At 45.6% G+C, this 23,553-nt stretch overlaps 1 protein-coding gene across 6 annotated transcripts in view; it reads right to left on the reverse strand.

The window, feature by feature from the left end:
* Positions 1 to 23,553, reverse strand: part of AP4E1 (adaptor related protein complex 4 subunit epsilon 1) — a 491,916-nt gene that overhangs the window by 37,821 nt on the left and 430,542 nt on the right. For all 6 annotated transcript variants that reach the window (XM_078684823.1, XM_078684828.1, XM_078684825.1 and 3 more), the window contains one exon: positions 2,829 to 3,374. In XM_078684823.1, coding sequence (XP_078540949.1) covers positions 2,829 to 3,374 — 546 coding nt within the window. The remainder of the gene's footprint in view (positions 1 to 2,828; positions 3,375 to 23,553) is intronic.

Below are 23,553 nucleotides of genomic sequence, written 5' to 3' on the forward strand. Positions count from 1 at the left end.
TTTCCTGAGATGGCCGCCACGCCCGGGGCCAAACATCCAGGTGACCCCCCCTTGCAAAACCAAGTTGTTTTGTGATAGGTAATTTTGATGTCTCCACAATACGTTCTGGACTCGTGCCTGTCCCGGCCACCTAGCCCACCTACACAAGTAAGGTACCATTTGTATCTGGAGACCTGGGGAAACGCTGGGTGGTGTGAAATTTGTGTCACCCTGGTGATCCCACAACTTTCCCACACAGAAACAGGGAAAGAATTTGATTTTTTCAGCTAAATTTTAGGTTTGTAGGGGATTCTGGGTAGGAAAACGTTAGGGGATCGACAACAGCCATACCTTCCTGAACTCCCCTGGGTGTCTATTTTCTAAAACCGTATGGGTTTGGTCGTTTTTTCTGGATGGCAAACAGGCCCGTGGGAAAAACCCCAGGTGAACCCCCCTTGCAAACCCAGGTTGTTTTGTGATAGGTCATTTTGATGTCTCCACAATATGTTTGAATTCTTCCCTGCCGCAGACACTTGGCCCACCCACACAAGTGAGGTACCATTTGTATCGGGGGAATACTGGGTGGGCGGAATTTTGTGGGCCAACGTAGATTTGCAAACTTTCCATCATTGAAATGTGAGGAAAATGTGTTTTTTTTTTTTTTTTACAAAGTTTGAGATTTGCAAGGGATTCTGGGTAACAGAACCTGGTGAGAGCTACACAAGTCACCCTGTTCTGGTTTCCCCTGAGTGTCTAGTTTTCAAAAATGTATAAATTTGCAAGCTTTCCCTAGGTGATGGCTGAGCTAGGGTTCCAAATCCCCAACTAGCCACTTTGTAAAAAAAAAAAGGGTCTTTTTTCACTGTAAAAACGTGGTGTGTCCACGTTGCATTCTGGGCCATTTCCTGTCACGGGCACTAAGGCTACCCACACAAGTGAGGTACCATTTTAATTGGGAGACTTTGGGGAATGTGGTGCGGGTGGAAGTGTGTAGATCCACGCAGATTCCAGAACTTTCCATCAAAGAAATGTGAGGAAAATGTATTATTATTATTTTTTTTACAAAGTTTGAGGTTTGTAAAGGGTTCTGCGTAACAAAACCTGGTGAGAGCCACACAAGTCAGCCCATCCTAGAAACTCTTACACTTGTTTCTGGTGGCAGGCTGACGAAAGCCAGTCAGTCAGCACCAGTTGCTGGTAGGTTTTCGGGGGCACCTCGAAGGTTTGCTCTGAGGTCATATATTACTAAATCCGACACTGGCATCTGTGTGGGTTTATGAATAGAAGATGTTTGACACCAAACATCTCTCTTTTCATGTAGCTGGGGAACTCGTTTTCACCAGTGTCCAGCCCATGTTTTAAAATGGCTTCCCTGTTCACTTGTACTGGCAGTAATGGTACTGACCAGCACTGGGGAATATCTACTTATGCAGATATGCCCTTGCATGTAATATAAGGCACCCTGCCTTAGGGCTGTAGTGGTAACTTGCATATAATCCATGCAGTGTTAGGGGGACATGGCACACAGGGATGTTTACATTTCATGTTTTCACTTTTGTCTGCACCAAGACATTCAGGCTACAGTGGCAGTTTGTATGAGTTTGGAGAGGGGTTCTTAACGGTGGCACAATTCGTGCTGACCCTCTTCAGTGCCACAGGCCCTAGGTACCAGGGGTACCATTTACAAGGGAGTTACAGAGGGTACTAAAGGTATTGCCAATTGGGGAAAACAATTGAACAGTTTTGGGAGAAAGATCGGTCTCTGGTCACCTGGTTAGGAGGAACCCAGTGCACTTCCAGTTGAAATCATATCAAATACCAGGCAAAAAGTGGGGGTGACCATGTAAAAAAAGGCACTTTCCTACAATAAAGTTCCAAATTAAGTATGCAATACTAACTCCTCTCATGAATATCCTGATCTACTAAATTTGGAGCAGATTAGTTTAACTCCTCTCATGAATATCCTGATCTACTAAATTTGGAGCAGATTAGTTTACGAGGAAATGCAATTGGTTTAAAACGACATACTTTATAAGTCATGGAATACAAATCACTTGTAAATTTTAAAAATGACCGAATTCGGAGCATCTACAAATAACATAGCTTAGATTTATTTGTATTCACTCAACGGCATGAAAGTCGCTTTGCATTGAATTTCCATGGAAATGAAACAATGTTGCTGAATAAAGAAACAATGATTTGTCAGATCAATACTGAGATTATCCCCTACATAAAACTTTTCAGAGGTCTCGCGGTTTAATCTTTTTCCTGCGACGTGCATCTAAAAAGTGTACCTTTAGCAGTACTTGTGATTTTGAACATAACACTGCAAGCCTCCGTATGAGGCTTTTTAGGAAAGAGATTAATACAGTACATCCGAAGTAGTGAAACCGTATGTTGATTATGACAGGATATGATGCATGCTATTCACAATTGCTGTATTAATTGAGATTTTCTGGCAAACAGCACACTTACTGGAAGTCAATCTTTAATTCAGGCCCAATATACAGTCCGCCTATTCATTAACATGGGTAAATTCAAATACTAAATCTACCCACCAAATAACAGATAACCTACCACTGCAACTGGTTACAACACTCTTGTTTCCCATAACTCTATGAATAGTTTCCAAGGCATACAATTAAAGAACAGCCCACAGAGGGGGGGCACAGAGGTCAAGTGATATGTCCCTTTCAGAGTTGAGGTATCACCATCAAAGTTTAATAGGTTAAAAAGCTTTGCTTTAGAAAACAAAATAAATATTATTTTGCGCTACATCCGGCCTACTAAGAAAGGGGTAACATATAGAATAGACATTAACGTTTTCAGTCATAGGTTTACTAACTTACCTTGAAGGTTTCTGTGTTTGCGAATGTTAGGCTCACAGAAGTAAGTGTAGAGGTACTCCTGTTGGCAATAAATAAAACAAGCAGCAAGCAATCTTCTTTCCACACTTTGTAGGAATATATACCCAAGGACTCCGTGCGAACAATTTCCTTAGTCTCTGAATGGGAGTGTTCAGCTAGGTGATCAGGTAATGGCGGTGACGGCTCAACCAGTGAGCTTAAAACAGTTTGTGGATGCCGAAATACTTCAAGGCTAGTGTTTGCAAACAGGTAAGAAAGCCCCTCATTGAAACCAGTTCCATTTAGAGATTTAGACTTGCCCTGATTCCTACTGATGTCCAGCAAATCAGAAGCAACAACTGAGCTATTTCTGAAACTTAAAGGTTCAGTGTGTTGAAAAGGCTGAGCAGTATTTTCCTCGGTATTTGGTAAAGGACTGAAAGAAGTAGTAGTACTATTTTGCAAACTGGTCATCTTGTCAATTGGTGTGGTATCTTTGGTTTTCTTTTTTCGCCGGAATTTTTGAATGCTCGTGTCAGCTTTTCCCATCTGCAAAGCAAAAAAAGAAGAAAATCTATTTCAAACGTCAGCCTTAAAATTAACTAGTAGGTGCAGCAAGTGGTATTAAAGGAAAACAGTAAAAAAAAATTGTGAATACAAACTGTATAACATAGCCTAATAAAATTACAGACTTACGTAAATATCTCCCTGAAAACATTTTGATTTACATTTAATCTTACTATCAACAACTTGCTAAAAAATGTCCAGTATTGTAGTGGGAGTAGTCGGTTATTGCAAAACCAAAATATGGGGGAAGTGAGTATGGCTGGATTTAAGAATTGAACGCTGGTCAACATTTTTGTGGGTAGATATTAATGTCAGGTCGAGATTTTGGATACAGTGGATGTGTCGAAATTCCAGGCAATGCTGCCTTGACTACTTCACTTTGGCGAATGGAGCAAGCAAGAGGCTTAATAAAAAGAGCACTAAGTGTTGTAAATAGGGGAAAACACTGCCTAGAGCCTCAATAAATCTGAAAGGGTTCCAAAACCTTGCCATTAAGGGATATTGCTACAGAGGCTGCCTGATACAATGACGCTTTTGACCATGTGAACTGGGGTTGGAAAACCCTAAGCCTCCATTACCAAAATCAAATAATCCCATTTCACAAGAGTAAAAGCCTTCTCTGCATCAATGAACAAGTTACTTACCTTTGCTAATGATAAAGCTGTAAGAGACATATTAGTTATAGATTCCTTACCTTAGAATTACCCCAGACGTCAGACTGGATCCGGAGAATTATTTCCTCAGCAGTACCCCTGCGCGTCGGCAGGTGGCGTCAGCCGACTCCACGTCCATCGTCGGCATCATGGTTGCCGAGATAATGTCACAGTGTCTACTTAGATGCCGCCCCTATGGGCTGACGTCAATTCTGACACGACTTTCCACGCCAGAAGCCCAGAGCCATGAAAGACACTGACCACTGGTACACCACACAAGGGTCCTTGCAAAGGAGTACCTGTCCCTAGAAATCAGTTTGCAGAACGGGGAGGATGGGTGGGGCAGTAAGGAATCTATAACTAATATATGCCTCTTACAGACAAAGCGTTATCGAAGGTAAGTAACTTGTTCATCTGAAAGAGACTACTAGTTATAGACTCCTTACCTTAGAATAGATACCCCAGCAATACCAACCCCGGAGGAAGGACTACGAACCAAGTTCACACCAGAAAGTCCTGGAGGACAGAACGGGCAAAGTAACCTTCCCTTCGGACTTGACTATCCAGGCAGTAATGTCTAGAAAATGTGTGCATAGAAGCCTGGTAGAAGTCAATGAGTGCGACTCCACATAACAAAGCAGTAGTTGCTGCAGTAGTTCTAGTGGAATGAGCTTGCAGTCCCACTGGAGGTTCCTTTTTAGCTACAGCGTAACAAATCTTTATACAAAGGATGGCCCATCTAGAGATGGTACACTTTTGCTCAGCCCAACCTTTCTTGGCAACTACATAGCCAACAAAGAGTTGATCATCCACCAGGAAATCCCTTGTGCGGTCAGAGTAGAATAGCAGCGCACGTTTGGGGTCAAGACGGTGGAGTCTCTCCTCCTCCTTGGAAGGATGCGGGAAAAAGGTGGGCACAGTGATAATATGTCTGATGTGAAAAGTAGTGACAATTTTAGGTAGGAAAGAGGGTCTCGTTCGAAGCACCACTTTGTCCAGATGCACCGAGAAGAAAGGGGGTTTAGAAGAAAGGGCTTGAAGCTCAATCACACTGCAAGCAGAGGTGATGGCAACAAGAAAAGCAGTCTTCAGCGTGAGAAGCCTAAGTGGGCAGTTGTGAAGAGGCACATAGGGAGCGCACATAAGGTAAGTTCAAGTCCCACTGAGGCATTATGCAAGGGGATGGTGGAAAAAAGATGAATAATGCTTTTAAAGAACCTACTTACAATAGGGAACTTGAACAAACAGGGCTGATCTGGTAGTCGAAGAAAAGCAGAAATCGCTGCCAGAAATGTTATGTTATTTAGGCTTCTAAGGCACGCTTATACCCAAGGGTGTCCTGGCGCTGAGCACTGTCTAACTGGCATCCCTCTGCATCTGAACTAATCTGTGAACAACCATGTTTTCAACCACTTCCTAAAAGAGAGGAGATCCGTGGAGTTCCTAAGATGCATTTGAAGCATGTTCCAGGCATTGGTGGCACCTAGGAAAAAACTCCTTCCACCCCAATTGGCCTTTTTTGCTCTTGGAACAATCACTCGCTATGCTTCCATGGAGCGCAGCACTCTCCCAGGAACATACCATTGAAGGCGCTTTCTTAGGTATTCCGGGCCATTGCCCATCAGGTACTTAAATATAGATACCCTTTAAGAGAGATAATAAACAAAAACCTCAGAAAAAGGGGCAGAAAGGGGATCCACAGCCTTTGCTTTGCGCCATGACACAAACGTGTTCCATCGACAGGCGCATACTGACTTGGTGGAGGGACACCTGGCTGCCAAGATGACAATACAAACTTTGGAGGGTAGGTCAAAAGCTGTCAACTGTCACCGCTCAATGTCCATGCAGGGAGGTGGAGGCTGGACAGGTTCGGGTGGCGAACAGTCCCCTGCTGCTGCGACAGAAGATCCTCCCGAAGGTGGAGTCTAATCAGTAGATCGATGGCCATGCGAAGGAGCTTGGGGTACCTCCTAGCCAGATTCCTACTCTCTCCCTCTGCAGCTCCGCTGCTGTGCCGCTGCCCTGTGCAGTGATTGGTGCAGGTAGGGTTTCACTCTGTTGTGCCCCGATTGTGTTTTGCCAGTTTTTTGCTTGCTTCAATGCCCACTTGTTCCTTGATTGTGTTTTGCCTGTTTTTCTTTTTCACTGCGCCCTGTACCTAGTCTCTTCTCTTCTTCTCTCTCTGTTTCCTACTCCCTTTCCCGCTGCCGCCCCCGAAGTAACCCCCCCCTGCCGATTCCTGCCTCCCAGCTGCGCCTCCCTCCCTTTCCTTACTTAATGGCGGCCGTTGCGCGACCATGCTGAAGGCGCGCCAAAGGCAAGCCCATCTGCGCCCGCCCGCGACCTGCGCCAGGAACCCTGAATCTCCGACCACCCATCGCTACAACTAAGCTGCCCTCCTCGCACTCAACCCAGGAGGAACAACAATTGCCAGTTGTCCACGCCGAGCACTACCCATAGATGGACCTCCTGCTGCCACTTCCACCAGACCTTCACCACCGTCCGCACCCCAATGACCTCAGCCCACACACCAAACACCAACACCTCTGGAGCCCTGAGATGTAATGTAATGTAATGTAACCGGATTTATAAAGCGCATGGTTACTCGGGAGCGTCCCAGCGCTAAGAGAGAGCCAAAAAGTCCTGCGGGGAGTGAAGCTCAGGGGCCCTGAGGGAAAAGGAAAGTTTTAAGGAGTTTCCGGAACCGCAGGTGGCATGGTTCCGCTCGCAGCTTCAGCGGGAGGGAGTTCCATAGAAACGCAGCGTTCACGGAAAATCGACGGCCTCCGGTGCGCGCCTTCTTAACTCTGGGAATTATAGCCAGATATTCATGATCAGAGCGGAGAGATCGGTAAGCTTTATAGGGCGCGACTAGTTTCTTCAAGATTGGAGGTCCCTTGCCTTTCAGAGATTTGTGAGCGATACACATATATTTGAACGTTATTCTCTCATGAATAGGCAGCCAGTGAAGCTGTCTGAGGGCTGGTTTCGCTGAGGCCCTCACAGAGGTGCCTGTGAGCAGCCTGGCTGCGGAGTTCTGAATCTGCTGCAATTTAGAGATTGTTCCTTCCGGGGCGCCTAAAAACAGGGCGTTACTATAATCTAATCTAGAAAGGATCAGACCTTGAATTAGCAGCTTCCTAGAGAGAGGGGGAAGAAGAGGAAGGACTTTCCGAGCTGAGCGGAGTAAGCCGAAACAGATGCCAGCCGTTTTTTTAGCATGGGTTTTGAACGAAAGATCTTGTTCCAGCCAGACCCCTAAACTTTTGATTTCTTGTTTTGGGGGGGGAGACCTCCCATACAAGTAGGCCAGATAGCATCAGACAGTGAGGTCCCGTTGTGCCCCAACAGCATGAGCTCCGTTTTGGAACCATTAAGTTTGAGAGAGGACTGGCTCATCCAGGCGTGGATTTTGGACAAACAGGCGTGAAGGTTTTCAGAACACTGGTCTGATTGAGTCAGCGAGACGACGAGTTGGGTGTCGTCAGCGTAACTTACTATTTTAATCCCAAAAGGGGCAACCACATCCTCCAGAGGGGACATGTACACGTTGAACAATGTCGGGCTCAATGAAGAGCCCTGTGGTACACCACACTGGAGGGGGATTGAGTTGGACCGCGCAGTGCCTTCCCAGACTTGAAAGGTCCGATTATCTAAGAAGGAAGTTAGCCAGTCGAGGGCCTTACCAGACACTCCCAGATTGTATAGGCGCTGAATCAAGACACGGGGGTTAACCGTGTCGAAGGCTGCACTTAGATCCAGGAGGATCACTACCACTGATCCTCCTGAATCCAAAATGCACCTTGCCTCTTCGATGACCGATATAAGGGCCGTGTCAGTACCCTGGCCCGGGCGGAAGCCTGTTGGAGAGCCGCCTAGTAGTTCATTAGATTCCAGAAAAGTGGACAGTTGTTGATTGGCCATTTTCTCTGCAATCTTGCTGAGTCCAGGTAGCAATGAAATAGGCCTAAAATTAGCCAGCTCCGTAGGATCTAGCTGTGGCTTTTTCAATAGGGCCTTTACAACAGCCCCCTTCCAATTTGAAGGGACAATGCCTTGACAGAAGGAGGCGTTAATTAGGTCAGTAGCCGGGGGCGAAATGGTGGAAGCAACCTGTGTGAGAATAGATATTGGAACGGAGTCACTGGGAGAGGCACTTTTCATGGCAGTAAGGACCTTTTGGAATTCTTCCACAGAAACTCGATCGAAGGAGTCTAACTACGGACCGGGCATCATATGCCTACTATAGGTATCTACTGTATAGTCGGATTGTGGCAAAGTCGTAAGAATATTATGAATGTTAGCGTCAAAGTAATAAGCGAGCTCATTACATTTGCCTGCGTAAGTATCCGGGACTATGGGGGGGTCAGGGACCTTCAGTAGTTCTTTTACATTCTGAAAGGTTTCTCTCGAGGAGTTGGAGGAGGATCTAATTCTTTCTTCAAAGAATGCAGCCTTGGCGTTTTTAAGAGAGGCTTTGTAGGCCCTAATTGCTGAGCGATAGGTTTCCTTGTTATGACTGGCCCAGTGCCTTCTCCATACACGCTGGAGCATCTTGCATCCGTTCCGTAAGGCTCTGAGCTCAGGGGTATACCAGGGAGATTTACAAGCTCTGCCCTTTTTTTCAATTAATTTCTTCGACAGAACTAAATCCAAAGAACTGTCAAGCCAGTTCTTAAAGTTATTATCAGCTACCACGGGGTCGGGGTCGGGTAGGGGAATAGATTGTTCAAGCTTAAGGGTCCAGCTTTCAACAGGAAGCTTAGACCAGACCCTTTCCAAAGTGCGCAAGCCCGTGATACGCGGTAAGTCAGTCTCGGCTTGCCAGGAAAAGGAGACCAGGAAATGATACAACCAGGGAAGGGGTACGGGAGGGCTGGACTGGAGTGACACAATGTTGGAAAAGATAGGGTCCAACAGATGGCCTTTTATGTGAGTAGCATCCATATTAATAAGACCCAAGCCATATGATTTAAGATCCAGCTGAAGGTCAGCCGCTACTTTATCATGGGGGTCATCCTCCTCAACGTGCGCTCCCTGCACAGACAAGCCGTAGAAATCTGGGACCTCCTTGACACCCTCGCACCAGACATCGCCTTCTTCACAGAAACCTGGACCAACTGCACCTCTGGCCCGACATCGCCACCACCATCCCCGACGGATACAAGATCCAGAGAAAGGACCACCCCAAACGCCCAGGAGGAGACTTGCCATCGCACACAAGAGCTCCCTCTGACTCACGACCACCAGCTTGAGCGACAGCCCCGCCCACCACCTCTACTTCCAGATCCAGACCAGCCCTAGAATGAGCCTGAGAGGCACCCTCACCTACAGACCACCCGGACCTCGAACTGCGTTCACCACCTCCATTGCCAACCTCCTCGCACCCCATGCCATCGCCTCATGGACTACTTACTCATTGGAAACCTCAACTTCCACCTCCTGAGTGACCCCAACTCCGCTACCCTCCTGGACAACCTCACTAACCTCGGACTGAAACAATTCGTCACCACTCCCACCCACAAGGCAGGACACACACTTGACCCCATCTTCGCAGGAGGTAACAACATCCACTTCAGCCACACCACGCAACCCCCATGGATGGACCACCACTGCGTACACTTGCATGTCGACAAACCAACAGCACCCAAACCTACCCCCACCCTCCGCAGAAACTGGAGCAAGATCACTGAGGACTAGCTCAACTCTGCCCTCAACCGCAATGCCCCCACCACCTCGACCAAAGCCAACCTTGCAGCCAAAGAACTCCACAGATGGATCTCCAACTGTGCCAACGAACTTGCACCCCTACGTAACCCCAATAGACTGCACCCCAGGAATGCCACCTGGTTCACCGCCGACCTCCAAGATTCCAGGCACACCCGCAGACACCTCAAGAAGAACTCGAGAAACAGCAAATTCTCACAAGACCGCACCACCTACAAGAACGCCATGACAGAATACCACCAATACATCAAATCCACCAAAAGGACCTTCATCCAGAACAAGGTCCTCACCAACTCCAGAAACTCCAAGGAACTATTCAGCTTTATCCAGGAATTCACCAAACCCCCCTGCAAAACCACGGACATCACCCCCTCTAAGGACCTCTGCAACAAACTCGGCTCCTATTTCCATCTTAAGATCAATGGCCTCTACGACAACTTCTACGACCAGACATCTGACTCCGAAACCACTCCACCCTCCAGCAATGCCAGCCAACCCACCATCGCATCCTGGACCCCAGTCACCACCAAATACACCGCATCAACCATGAAAGGCATACATTCAGGAGACCCCATGGACTTCTGTCCCCGGCACATCTTCCACAAAGGCTCTGCGGCCATCGCTCCAGAACTACGACGCACCATCAACGCCACCTTCGAAACAGGCATCTTTCCCAACGTCAGGAAACGCGCAAAAGTCAGACCCCTACTCAAGAAACCTTCAGCAGACCCACGGACCTAAAAAACTACAGTCTTATTTCCCTCCTCTCGTTCGCGGCCAAAGTCACAGAGTAGACGGTCAACATCCAGCTAACGAAATTCATCAAAGACAACTTCATCCTCGACCCCTCCCAATCCGGATTCTGCAGCAACCACAGCACCGCTTCATGGTAATGCAGCAACGCTATGTACTGGACTTAATGCCCTCTATGCCAAGATTGGAGCAGCCTGCTGCAGATTCATCCCAGGCAATGACATGGAGAATGCAACACTGACTATTACCATTCAAGCACTGCACAATCTACAAAGAAAAAAGTGTGAAGAGTGTGGTGCCACCGAGCAGGAGTGGTTTTTGAATTGGTTCTCCTGGCTCCGACGATGGATATCTGGTTTATCTAATCATTGTTGCCAGTTATTAATATGTTGCTATTGGTATGCAGGGTTGCACAATTGGGGATCGCCTGCTGTAAAACAGTAGACCTCAGACTGGGAAGAATGCAGGTGATTAGAAAGGTAGCTGTTGTCAAAAGCGAGCATAAGGAACAATAGGCCCCAAATAAAGTAATTATCCAAATGTATGCGTTAGGTAGTGAAGCTGAAGAAATCGATGCATTCATCGATAAAAATAAAATCTTGTTCTTATTACCAGAATCTCTCGTTATGAACTCCACATCAACCTCGACAAATATGCAGTCAAGCAGGCCCTGAGACCCAGGCCTGGGATTGCTGATTGATAGGTCACAGGTGGAATGATGCATAGCTGGAAGGCAAACACTTCGGCAGGAAACTCTTGCTCAATCCCACAGAAAGGCAGAAACCAAGACCCCTTAACATATATTGTACACTGGAAACTTTTATAACCGGTCACGCTTTGTAAAAAAAGGAGATATACCGATTGTAAATGGAGGCAATCCTTAAACCTTGTGCCTGTAACTGTTCTCCCAGGAATAATGTTTAATTAAACAAACTCACATAACATTTGGCTGAATGAGGCTGGTTGCAAAAAGCCAGTGGTTGAAAGAAAAACATCCAAAGCCCACTCTATGTAGATTATTAGCTGCGCTGTCAAACATTGGACCTAAAAAGATATCATAGCATGCTAAATGGTATCAAAAATGTTTGGGGACAATTGAACTTCCACATCAGAAAATGTAGAAAACATCAGTTCTTCTAGCAGCCGGAACACAAAAAACAATCTGGATCTCCAACTGCCACTACTAAACATTATGGGACTGAAAAGTTGCAGCCCCTGTTAAAGTGACAATTACTTCATTTTAGATTTTTAAAGACAGATACATACATACCTGGTCTTACATTAAGACCGGTCATTTTTGTTTGTTTTATTACAAAAAAGACTTATCATTTTCAATAAAGGTGCAAAAACAAAATAACTGAAACCGACTCTGCCTAGGTATGTATGGATGATTTGTATAACTGAAGCTTTCTACTGTAAAAGTGCTAGGGAAATTAAACAAGCATTTGCAATGCAATAGGTCTCGCATTAGGAAAGTTTGAGCTATTGGTATTGTAAATGGCAAAGTTTTTATTATGTTTCTTTTTTTTAAATAGCTAAATTAATAGCTTCGTCATTTACAATGCCAATAGTTATAACTTTCGCAAATGTGATACCTATAGCATTTGTAATGCAATATGTTTTGTATTTACAAACCGCAAGAGGACAAAAAAAAGCTCCGGACCACTGCCTCCTCCCAGGCCTTCAAAAGGGACCTCAAAGTTCTCCTCCTCCAGAGACACCTCCAAAAGTAATTCACGTCCTCTTGCTATTTGTGAGTAAGACTTCCCACTACTGATAATTTCTACTTTCTATGACCATGGAAGTGCCTTCCCAGTGTATGCCTGTGATTGGAGGGTCTGCCTTTTTGCAGTATTTTTCATGTACTGGTGTTCGGTGCCCTTTTGTAACATGCACACACCACTCTGCCCTTGCAACACACGGCTGCTACCTCTCACATGTCTTTACCTTTAATACTTGCACGAGTGCCACCTTGCCCATGTAACGCTTGTTCCTGAGCCTGAGTGTCTAGCACTTATTGCAGGACTATACCTCTAATTATACTCTGTTTTCTCTTATAACTGCACACTTGTCACTTTCATTTCCTCTTGTGCACTTTTGACTACCTCATGTATTTTGGTTGCTCACAATTTTTACTCAAGTATTTTGTTTGCTCACGATTGTCACTATTACCTTTACTACCTCATGTATTGTGGTTGCTCACAATTTTTCCTCTTGTGCACTTTTGACTACCTCATGTATTTTGGTTGCTCACAATTTTTACTCAAGTATTTTATTTGCTCACCATTGTCACTATTACCTTTACTACCTCATGTATTTTTGGTTGCTCATAGTTTTTACTACCTCATGTATTTTGTTTGCTCACAATTGTCACTATTACCTTATGTAAGTAACGTATGTTTTTGCAACCTGTTCTTTTGTAATGTTTCTCATTATGTTTCATTTCTGTTCCTAATGTGAAGCGCTCTGACGCCTTCGGGTAAAGTCCGCACCTATATAAAAATGCATAAATACATAAATAAATAAATACCGCCTTCGGGTAAAGTCCGCGCTATATAAAAATGCATAAATACATAAATAAATAAATACCGCCTTCGGGTAAAGTCCGTGCTATATAAAAATGCTTAAATAACTAAATAAATAAATACCGCAAATCACCGCCGTCACTCTGCCGGCCTGCGACCAGGAAGTCAGGCAGGCCGGCGCGACAACCGGAAACAGGAAGTAGGAGGGCGGGAGCCTACCCCGCCTCCCACGGAAGAGCCGCGATTGGAGCCGTGTTTGGAGCACCGGAGCAGGCAGGAGCCTACCCTGCGCCCCGGTGCCGGGAAGAAGAGTCCTGCTGCCGGGCCCTGCAGCTGAGGAGAGCCGCCGCACGAAGGAAGCCGGTGAGTGGGTTGCTGAGCGGGGCGGGGCGGGGGGAGAGCATGTGTGCGCGCGCGCGAGTGCGGGGGGGGTGGAGGCGGGGGGGGCGGGCTGTGTATGTGTGTGTGCGTGTATGTGTCTTGGAGTGCGTGTGTGTGACTGTGGGGGAGGGGGGTGTGTGTGAGCGAGTGTCTGTGTGCCGTGTGCCTGTATGTGTGCCGTGTGCCTGTATGTGTGTGCATGCGCTCGCCTGTGTGTGCGTGTGTGCATGCAGAGGGGTGGGGGCTGCCTGCGTCTGTGTGAGCAAGGGCTGTGAGTTACTCTGCGCATGCGCGGGTCAGACGCGCGCTCCCGCGGTGAAAACTGCTAGGGAAACGCTCGTGTCAGATTGGTGTCCCACATTCCTAAAAACGGGCAACATTAGGTCTGAAGCAGACATCTCAATGCTCACGCATTGAGAGTACGTCTGCTCGACCTAAAAAACCCCAAAGAAATATATTCAGTGTTTATGAATGATGGAGAACCCAGTTCATACTGAAACCATATGCAACTTGGCTTCAAATCTAGAGTCTATATGCAAGCATTTTCCTAAGATATGCCAACACTTATTCTATGTTGCACATTTTTTTTATGAAAGAAAAACGTAAACTAATGTTGTAGGAGCAGTTTTTTCTTGGTATGGAGTATTTTGAGGGCTATAACCTTTGACGCACATAGGTGACTGAGTGGTTCAATAAACAACCTATAAATAGACCATAGCAAAGTGAAGGCCCACTAGTAGATGGGCTTTTAGAACTACCATAAAAGGCCACTAATAGACTAATATGACCTGACTGAGGACTGGGCTCGTGGTTCTAGTTATTATTAATTAGCATTTATTGAGCGCATGGCTACCCTAAGGCATCCCAGCGCTAGTGTGCCGCTGTGCTTGACCCATTTGAAAGACAGCCAGTGGAAAAGCTTGAAGCCCAAGGATTCAAACTCCAGGGCACTCATGATCTAGGCCCACTTATACAAGTGTGATCAGCTTTGACAAATGACGCACCAACTGTAGAGTAAGAAAGCCATCACCAACTATGTCACTAACCTCACATCAATGAATAAAATCCAGTCAGACATGGTTTCTCAAACTTTTTATTATTCACTAAGAGCCAGATGGAAAATAAATCAAGGAACCAGATAAAGTGAGGCAGGCTAGTGACCACTAGAGTGTGGAATTTCCATTGGCCACCCAGTTATCAAGATATGGGTCCATTCCATATCTCACACACAGCTGACTTAAGCACAGAAAGAATGTCTCCTAGAGCACTATTTTGAAAGACTTGCAGGATTAATATAAAGAGGTGGTAGTCTAGGACAGTTTGCAGACCTCTATTCCTTTTGTCCACAGCAGAAACCTGGGAAAAAGTCTCAGATGCTACTCCTCAGTAATGGCAATCTTGATTGACTACTTTGACTCCCAGGTCCTCCAAGAGCTATTCAAACACTGGCTAGGAGCTAGGGAGAGCATAGGGTGGCACCCTGGAGATTAAAATGCCAAAACTGAGACCCACAAACAATAAGGTCCAATAATTTAGGCATGCCCGCTTCACCACCAACCCTCCACATGTAGCCAGATTTAGCATGTTCAGATGATGATTGAGGGGGCTTTATAAGGAACCTTCATCTCAGGGGACTGGATGCTGGGGAAACAGAATTAGTGGAAGGAGTGATTACGGAGGAGGAGCTTACGGAGAACTTTTAACAGCTGAAGGATGGGGAAACCCCAAGGCCTAATGAATTCACAGTGGAATTCTTTAAATTATCAATGTCTAAATTTGCTGGGCCAAAAGCGAAGCTTATCATGAAGGCTCAAGGAAGAAAGGATACTGCCCCCAGATGTTCGTATAGCTAAGATTGTGGTAATACATACACCAGGATGCCCCCATGAGTATTGTTCATCCTAATACATAAACCAAATGCCCACCTGGGTATTGTTCATCCTACCACCCTATTTCCCTACTGAATGTTGAAACTAAAATAACTGCCAAATTCCTCGCAAATCAGATGTCCAAGGTCATTGGCTTGTTAATGCAAAAAGACCAATCGGACTTATTGCCTGGACGAGAGACGAGAAACAATATATTAGGAGGGTCTTCAATGCGTTAGCTCTCATAGACAGGCTCATGGCCAGCTGCCACTTTTCCATCAGTTTAGAAAAACAGAGGACTCCACTGGCCTGGAACCCCAGTTTCCCTCCGGCCTTGCAACCCAACTCCTTTACAGCTAGGGCGGCAGGGGTGTGACGCACGATTAGCGACCTATTTGAGGGGGACACCTTGAAATCATTTGACCAATGCAGGCAGGACTTCCAACTCCTGACCACTGCACGATTGCAGTACTATCAACTTCAACATTGGCTACATACACCCAATGGAATACAGGGAGCCACACGCCAACTTAACTCCTTTGAGACATTGGTATGTGCCTTCGATGGCTCGCTGGGGCTGATTTCAAATACAAACCGAGTCTTGCAACACTCCAATTCGCTACCCCTTCACCCTTGCCAGCGGCAATGGCTCTCTGACACCTCTGATGATATCCCCCCTGAGCACTAGGAGCAGCTGTGGAAGGATATACCCAGGACCTACAGAAGCATTCTCAGCAGGAAACAGCTTATAAGGTGATGACCCGCTGGTATTACACACCAGCACAAATCTACAAGATGTTCCCTCCCTCTTCATCCATGTGCTGGCGCTGTGGCTCTGACATAGGTTCCTACATTCATATATGGTGGTCTTGCTTCATGGTAACTTTTCTGGAAGGAGGTGCTGAGCCACATCAAATATACTGTTGGTTTCCCCATCCCAAACACACCACAAGCCATCATCTTAGGGATTTGACCCCAAACTCTCAAAGGCGTGACACACTCTGATTGGCTTTTCTATAGATGTTACCGAACTGAACTGAGCCTGCTCACAGCACGTTATTGAACAACGCGAACACAAGTTTTGACATCAAATGCGCCTGTTGTTTCTTCATGTAAGTGGTCTTCTGCAGCGTTTTATTATTATTACACTTAACTTTCGGTTCTCTCATACAATGACCTGTTACTGTTGTATTTTTAACAGGTCGTTTACTTTGAACACATTCCTTGTAAGTTTTTGTTTTTATTTTTCATGCAATGTTAGACTGACGATTTTGGTCATTACAATTTTCACACGGGTTACTTTTCGGGAGCGTTTTTCGATTTCTAATGTGGTTTGCATGAAGTTTCACACCAGTTTCCACACGCAGTGAGCACGACAACTTTCGATGTTTCAAAAAAACTTTTTCCACAATCCACTTTTGATTTTATGGCGGTTATTACCACTACTATTGTTTGCCACCGTGAATCAATCGAGTATTGTAATGCATGAACATGAAATACGGGCATTATCATGAATATGATGTTTATGGACCTCATTTATTGTAAATATGCAACTTATTTCAGATTGTGAATAGCACATTTGCTTGGTTTTATCCACAGATGAGTCCCCTGAAGAAGGAAGGGCATTTAATTGCACGAAATGCATCGGGGACGTTTTTTGATATTGGAATAACAAAAGAATTTTGGGAAAATAATTACGATCTGAGATTTCTATCAGATTCGAGAACTACGCATCATTAAAACCTGAGTTAACCACATTTCTACTGTGGATGTTTTCATTATTACGTGGATTTAAAAATTGAAAGCACAACCGAGCTTAAACCCTGTGCACTAAGGGACATCCCCTACTCAGAGGATGCTGTATGCAATGTAATTGAGACAACACTCCACAGGTCTGGAGAGTGACACCTTAGGAGCACGCAACAACTTGTTCACCCAAGAACAATTATTTGGCTGTGCGTGTCAAATTAACTATTTGTTAACACTCTGATTGGCGCCTAATTTTACACATGCTATGGGCAGCAAAGCAGGTTAATGCTTTGCTTCGGAAAAAGCACTCGACCCACCTGGCGCCGGTGGGACTCGCTCGCCTGTGGCTCAACATGGCGATGGAACTCCTAACTAGTAGTATCACACATACTGATGCTCACTTCACATGAGTAGGGCAACCTCTAATACAACATCTGTCTAAAATAGAGCACTCCCGCTCCCTCCCACTGTGCTTGCGTGCCCTGCAGCTCTTTGGTGACGCCCTGCTTCCGCGAGGAGATGCACCCCCAGAGTGTCCATATGGTTGATATTAGCACCGTATGTATTGTTTGTTGGTGCACAGTTTTTCTAAAACAGATTTAAACAAAGAAAAACAGAGGAATATTTACCAAACAAAAACATACAGAGATCATTAAAATTCATTAAGGGAAACTGACGATGTGATTTTTTACGGTTTTAAGATAAAAATCACCTAGAAAAACTAAAGCAAATTACAGCTTACTGGGACCTAAGCATGATATCAAGCGAACAGTGATGGAGCAGGGATCGGACACACCAAATCGGTCATTCCGGTCAAAGTTTTTACATTTGGACTTAGTTTCTGGAACGGAGTCCATGGCTATGGTCAGCAATAGTACCTCAAAGATAGACAAGTGATCATCAAGCTCCCACTTAAGCATTAGGTTTTGGTACCAAAAGTTGTGAGCGGGACAAAGCCGGATTTTGTGGACGGCAAAGTTTGCTTCGTTATCCAGTAGTTTTGCCACCTATATTTGTGCCAAGGTTTTACTTTCAGACTTTTCAGTATGGTAAAAAGCTGTGAGTGGGAAAAATCTGTCTTTCTTGCCTGCTTCGGATGTGACCTTCCGGAAATCTCCTGGTCCTGGCCCTGCGGAGAGTTGGAAAAAAACTGCTAAGACTCACTTTTCTACAACTATTTTCTTGCAGACCCCCACCTCCACTTCCTTTTGAAGCATGTCCCCTTTGCCTTACTAAAAAATTACCCAGGAGCACGGTTTCAACATGGCAGATTCTTTTTGCCACCAGGCAGGCCTTTCTTCAGCACTTCAGGCACTCTCCTATTTAGATGAGCTCTCCTAAAGCTTGACTGAGCCCAAAAACTGTGACTGGAACCTGGCTGTCTAGAAGCGTGCTGTGAATGAATTGGAGAAGCCATTCCTTGCATCTCCAAGTTAAAAGAGATAGTGCTATGGCTGTCCTATGTTCTGCCAAGTTTTCCCATCCCCTCCCAGACAGCTCGTCACTAGTAAGTGGTCAGCATTAACAACCACAATGTCCTTCATAGGCTAGAGGTAGGCCATTGTCTTTTGGGTCAGGGAATTTTCAGTCAGCCAAGTCTATGTATTCTAGCTCTGGGGGTGTAATGAGTTGCCAAAATGGTGTTAAGTCATTCTGGCTCGAACAGCGCAAAAACTATTTTATTAAGTTATATTTCCACTTACGTTGTCACAAATCTGACTACACCATTCTAGGAAATGTGGGCAAAGGAAATAACCCACATAAATGGGTTCAAACATTTTATACTTCAGCTGTTGGAGGGTCAATTGGAAGGGCAAAGGGAGGGCTTTGCACTTTTATATCTAATAGTCTGAAATTAATAAAGACACAGCTTTTCGCAGAGGAAACATACTATCAGCTGATCAAAAATCCACGTTGCTAGAAAACATTGTACTGCAGTGACACATTTTTCTAATAATATTACCCCGGTTAAAGCTAGGGATGTAATACAGAAACTGGGTAATGATTTAAAATCTTTATGTAGTAACAACCCTAAAGATACAATGTTAATTCTGGTAGGGGATTTTAATTGTGTCTTGTGCTCGTCTGTTGATGACAAATTATGCGGTTTATCAGATGAAGAAAGGATTAGCAATACCCTCTTTCAGCACTCATTACTGGGGGAGCTCTATAATGAAATGATTTTTTGTCTTGATCTGGGTTTTGCAAATGACCTAGTGCTTTGCCTGTTCCCATGTGCCACACCTTTAATGGTAGGGGTCTATCTAGTACTATAGATTATATACTGTTGTCCAATAGCCTCACGTGCAAACTTCACTCTTTTTCTGTAGACGATAACTCATTGAGTGATCATTTTCCATTGTGTCTTTCCGTATCATTGCCAACAAGCAAGACTGACAGTCATGATAAGGTGTCCAGGTCTTAGCAAATATTACAATTGATAAAACACACAGCTCTTTGGTCCTTTTTCCTCCTACCTCGAATCTGAGGAGGCAAGGTTCAGGGTCAACCCTAAATACTAAATTTAGGGTTGTTACAGGGGTGTGCGGGTTTAGACCAATAGGTCTCTTCCTTGGGGTGAGTACATCACTATTATGCCACCCTCCAGTGGCAGAGGGGGCATGAGCCTCTCTCTAATTGGCTATGTCCCTCATCTTCACTCCAGACCAGAAATTGCTTTTCTGCTCAGTTGTTTGGTTAAGATTACTTCCTGGAATCTTTATACAAAAACACTCAAAATGTTACCATTAAAGTCGCCATCTGTTTCAATGAGTGTTTGGGGGTACAAAAAGTATTTAGGGATCCAATCCATAGGCATTCAATTGTATCAATATTTACAAAGATTCAATGATGGAGAAATGCACGAGGTCTTAAGTGTCATATGTGTTTGGGTGAACGATGAACGATAAGTATCAATTAGTAAGGAGTTTTTCATCACAAATCAATGATAATGAGCTTGTAAAGTAAGTAGGAGAAAGGACCTAAAGTCCTACTGCCGATTCAAGTGGCTCTACAGTACCAGCAAATAAAGACATTGCAATTTATAATTCTGAAGAAGCATAAAAAAAGAGGAGGAGCCAGCTCCCATCATGGCCGCTCGGAGCTGATGCTCTATTGCGAACCCTTCTTCCAGCCTCCTGAACGGCATTCCTCTGCATGGTTTTCCCACCCTCAACAAAGGTTCCGCAACCAGAAAGAAGACGGCTCACCTGGAGACCAATTTCGCCTGTCTCCGATCGAGCATCGCTGAAATATTTGGTGTGACGTCTCTCCAAGTGAAAATGCCAAGATGATCCCCGGGGTGCTATGAACACTCGCCTGGTGCCAAATGAAATGCACCGTGATGCCACCGACCTCCGTTCTATCCAGCAATCAACGCCCCCAACCCTCGGCCCTCATTTTGAAGTCCCTGCTGAAGCTACTGGGATGATTTTGCCGGATGTATGACGTTACACGCATGCTTTTACCACGCAAGCTGTTACAACGCAAGTATTACACCGCAAACCTTTACAACGCAAAGCGCTTTGGGGTGCTGGATAGTGAATAGTTTAATTTACTATTCCAACTCCAGTCCCCGTGGACACTAGGGAAGGTGTTGGATAGTAAATTAAATCTATTCCCTATCCTAGAGGGCCCCCCAGCGCAATGCGTTGTAATGGTTTTCGTTGTAAAACCTGCATTGTAAAAGCACTGCGTTGTAAAAGTTTTGTTGTAAAGGATGTTTCCCGATTTTGCCACATTGTACAACTTTGTCTACCTGCTCAGCACGGCTACGACTGGAGGGGAAGGGGCACTCGAGCCCGACCTACAGTGTCCCCTGAGATCCACAGAGGACAAGCTTCAGAGGCGGTGGGTGGGGAAGCGGAAAATAGCCTCCAGCGATTCCAATGGGAATTTTGAGGACCTGATGGCGCCTAAATGAATCCCTTAAAAAAATGTGGCTAGTACTTGTAAACGGGAAAGACGACAATCTATACAAGGCTCCTGCCTGGAGTCCGCTCAGTATGCGCCAGATAGTTGACAGTCCAATGCGACATACCGAAGCGCTCAAGCAAAATGGTGACCAATAAATAACTCTGGAGCGTCGCTGAAGAGCCCGTACAACTACATGCCCAGCTGACCAACATACCCTATACACACTATGCACGTTATGGACCAGTTACCCCCACAGATCATCCTGCCTTACGTGTTATAGCCAACTCACGGGCTGCAATCACAGTTGGTGAAAGAAATGGTCTGCACACATCTGTCGGATTGGTTCACATGCATTAAAAAGGTCCAATGAGAGTGCCCACTAATGCTCATCAGACAAAAACAATCACTTCGATTCCCTTTTAATTTCCTGAGGGCGCTAGAGCACTGTTCTTGTACAATAGCCCCTTGCAGCTTGAATGATCGCCTCACAGCCTGGCTGACAACCTGCCTGTTCTTAAGATGGCGACTAACAGCAGCTCTGAATCATGCCAGACGATCCTCGGCGTCCCAACTTTTATGACCTCAATATCCTACATCCAAAGAACTCCAGTCTCATTAGCGGTAGAGACGGGCGGCGTTTTCCCTTGAACACCGGGACTGGCGCGGCTGATGGAACTATGATGATGCGCTCTGGCGGAAACCTTATATATTTATACTGACCGCGGACACAAGCAACATAGCCGATGCCCAGTGGAACTGTTTTAGGCAGAGGAGATTGACTTTGGTTTCACCCCCTTAGCCATCACCCACCCAGCTGGACATTGGACATTATTTTTCCTCGTCCCTCCGCTGTGTACCCTTCCCTCCCGCACCTCTTCACTCTGTGATCCTGTGGCTGACTCCCATTTCTAGCCTTATCAGAACTTGTTTTTTTCCTACACCCCTGTCTCAATCCCTCTCCCCCCACCCTCCCTCATGCTCCAGGTAACTCGTGTATGCTTGTTATTTTAGGCTATGGAAACTGATGTAACTGTGTGCAACTTGTTCTTATGTAAAGAGCTCGGATACCTCCGGGTCTAGCAAGCGCTATATAACACTCTTCAAATAAATGAATAAACAAATTGAGAATAAGGGTCAGAGTTACTATGATATGTGTTAGATTTGGGGGTCTCTGGTTGGCAGAGGTAGGTACCTTTAACCAAATAGGAACCCTTGCGTCTGGTCAGAGCAATGGGGTACACTCCTAAAATAACCCCTGCTCAGCCCCTTGGTAGCTTGGCACAAGCAGACAGGCATATCTCAGAGGCAGTGTGTAAAGCATTTGTGAACACATACAGTAACCCAGTGACAACACTACAAATGGACACCACACAATTTGTAATATAAAAATGAGTATTTTTATATAGACTTAACACAAGACCACAAACGACAAAAATCTACAATACTGTACTTGAAAAATGGTAGAAATAGCTTAGTTCTCTTTAGATGGTAAATGTGTCACTTTAAGTTCAATGTAGGTTCCTTACACGCAAGAACAGTGATGCGTTGGGTCCCTACTGCTGCGCAGGGAATGCGTCAGTTCTTCTCCGCGGGGCAGGTGATGCGTCGGTTTCTTATTGCGCTACAATGGCGATGCGGCCCACAACGCCGTGATGCGCTGAAGATCCGGTGCAATGAAACAAAAATGGTGCCTTCTTCTTGATGCGACACGATGCGTGCACGACCGACGGCCATGCAGCGACTCAACAATTCCTCTGAGCCGGACAGGCCCTGCGACATGCTCCTCCGGTGATGCGATGGCAACACTCTTCTCCGGTGATGTGAGATGGTTCGGTGATGCAATAGCGGCGACACCCTTCTTCAGTGATGCGACAACAGCGGCAACACGATTCTCCGATGATGTGACGGCGTCTGATGCAACGGTGACACTCCTCTCCAGCGTTTCGAGGCGCTTCTGCGAGGCGAAAGCGGCAGCGATGACACCCTTCTTCAGTGATGCGACGACAGTGGCTGCGACACTCTTCTTTGTGAGTCGCTCTTCCAGCTCCTAGCAACACGCAATCCCTCAGAAGGCCCAACACAACAGCAGGCACTACTAAAGAACTCTTGGGGAGCTGGAGGGTGAAGTCTGTTGTCCCTGAGACTACACAGCATGAGGCAAGCTCTATCTCAAGCCCTTGGAGATCCTTCGCAAGTTGAATTTAAAGTAGCACAAAGTCTTTTCTCCTTTCTTTGGCAGTCAGGCAACCACCGCAGGCGAATCCCCCAAACGGCACTCAGATTAGGGATAGTCTCCTCCTCTGTCACTCAAACTCCAGACAAGGAATACACAATGCAGCAGAGGCAGGCTTTGATAGTTAGGCGAGAAAATACTTACTTTCTAAAAGTGGTATTTTCAAACACAGAACACTTAAAGATGTATTTTATCATTCTGAGCTCAGGCATACTAAACTCGAATAGCTACCTAGTTCCCTGAGTCAGTTAGGATTATAAGATGTAATAATCAAACTGCCCATTCTGGCCTATGGGGAACAGGTAGCCTTGCAATAGTGAAAAACGACAATGGCTGTAATTCACTATTAGGACATGC

This window comes from Lissotriton helveticus, chromosome 3_2 (genome assembly GCF_964261635.1).
Source record: "Lissotriton helveticus chromosome 3_2, aLisHel1.1, whole genome shotgun sequence".
NCBI classification, from domain to species: domain Eukaryota; kingdom Metazoa; phylum Chordata; class Amphibia; order Caudata; family Salamandridae; genus Lissotriton; species Lissotriton helveticus.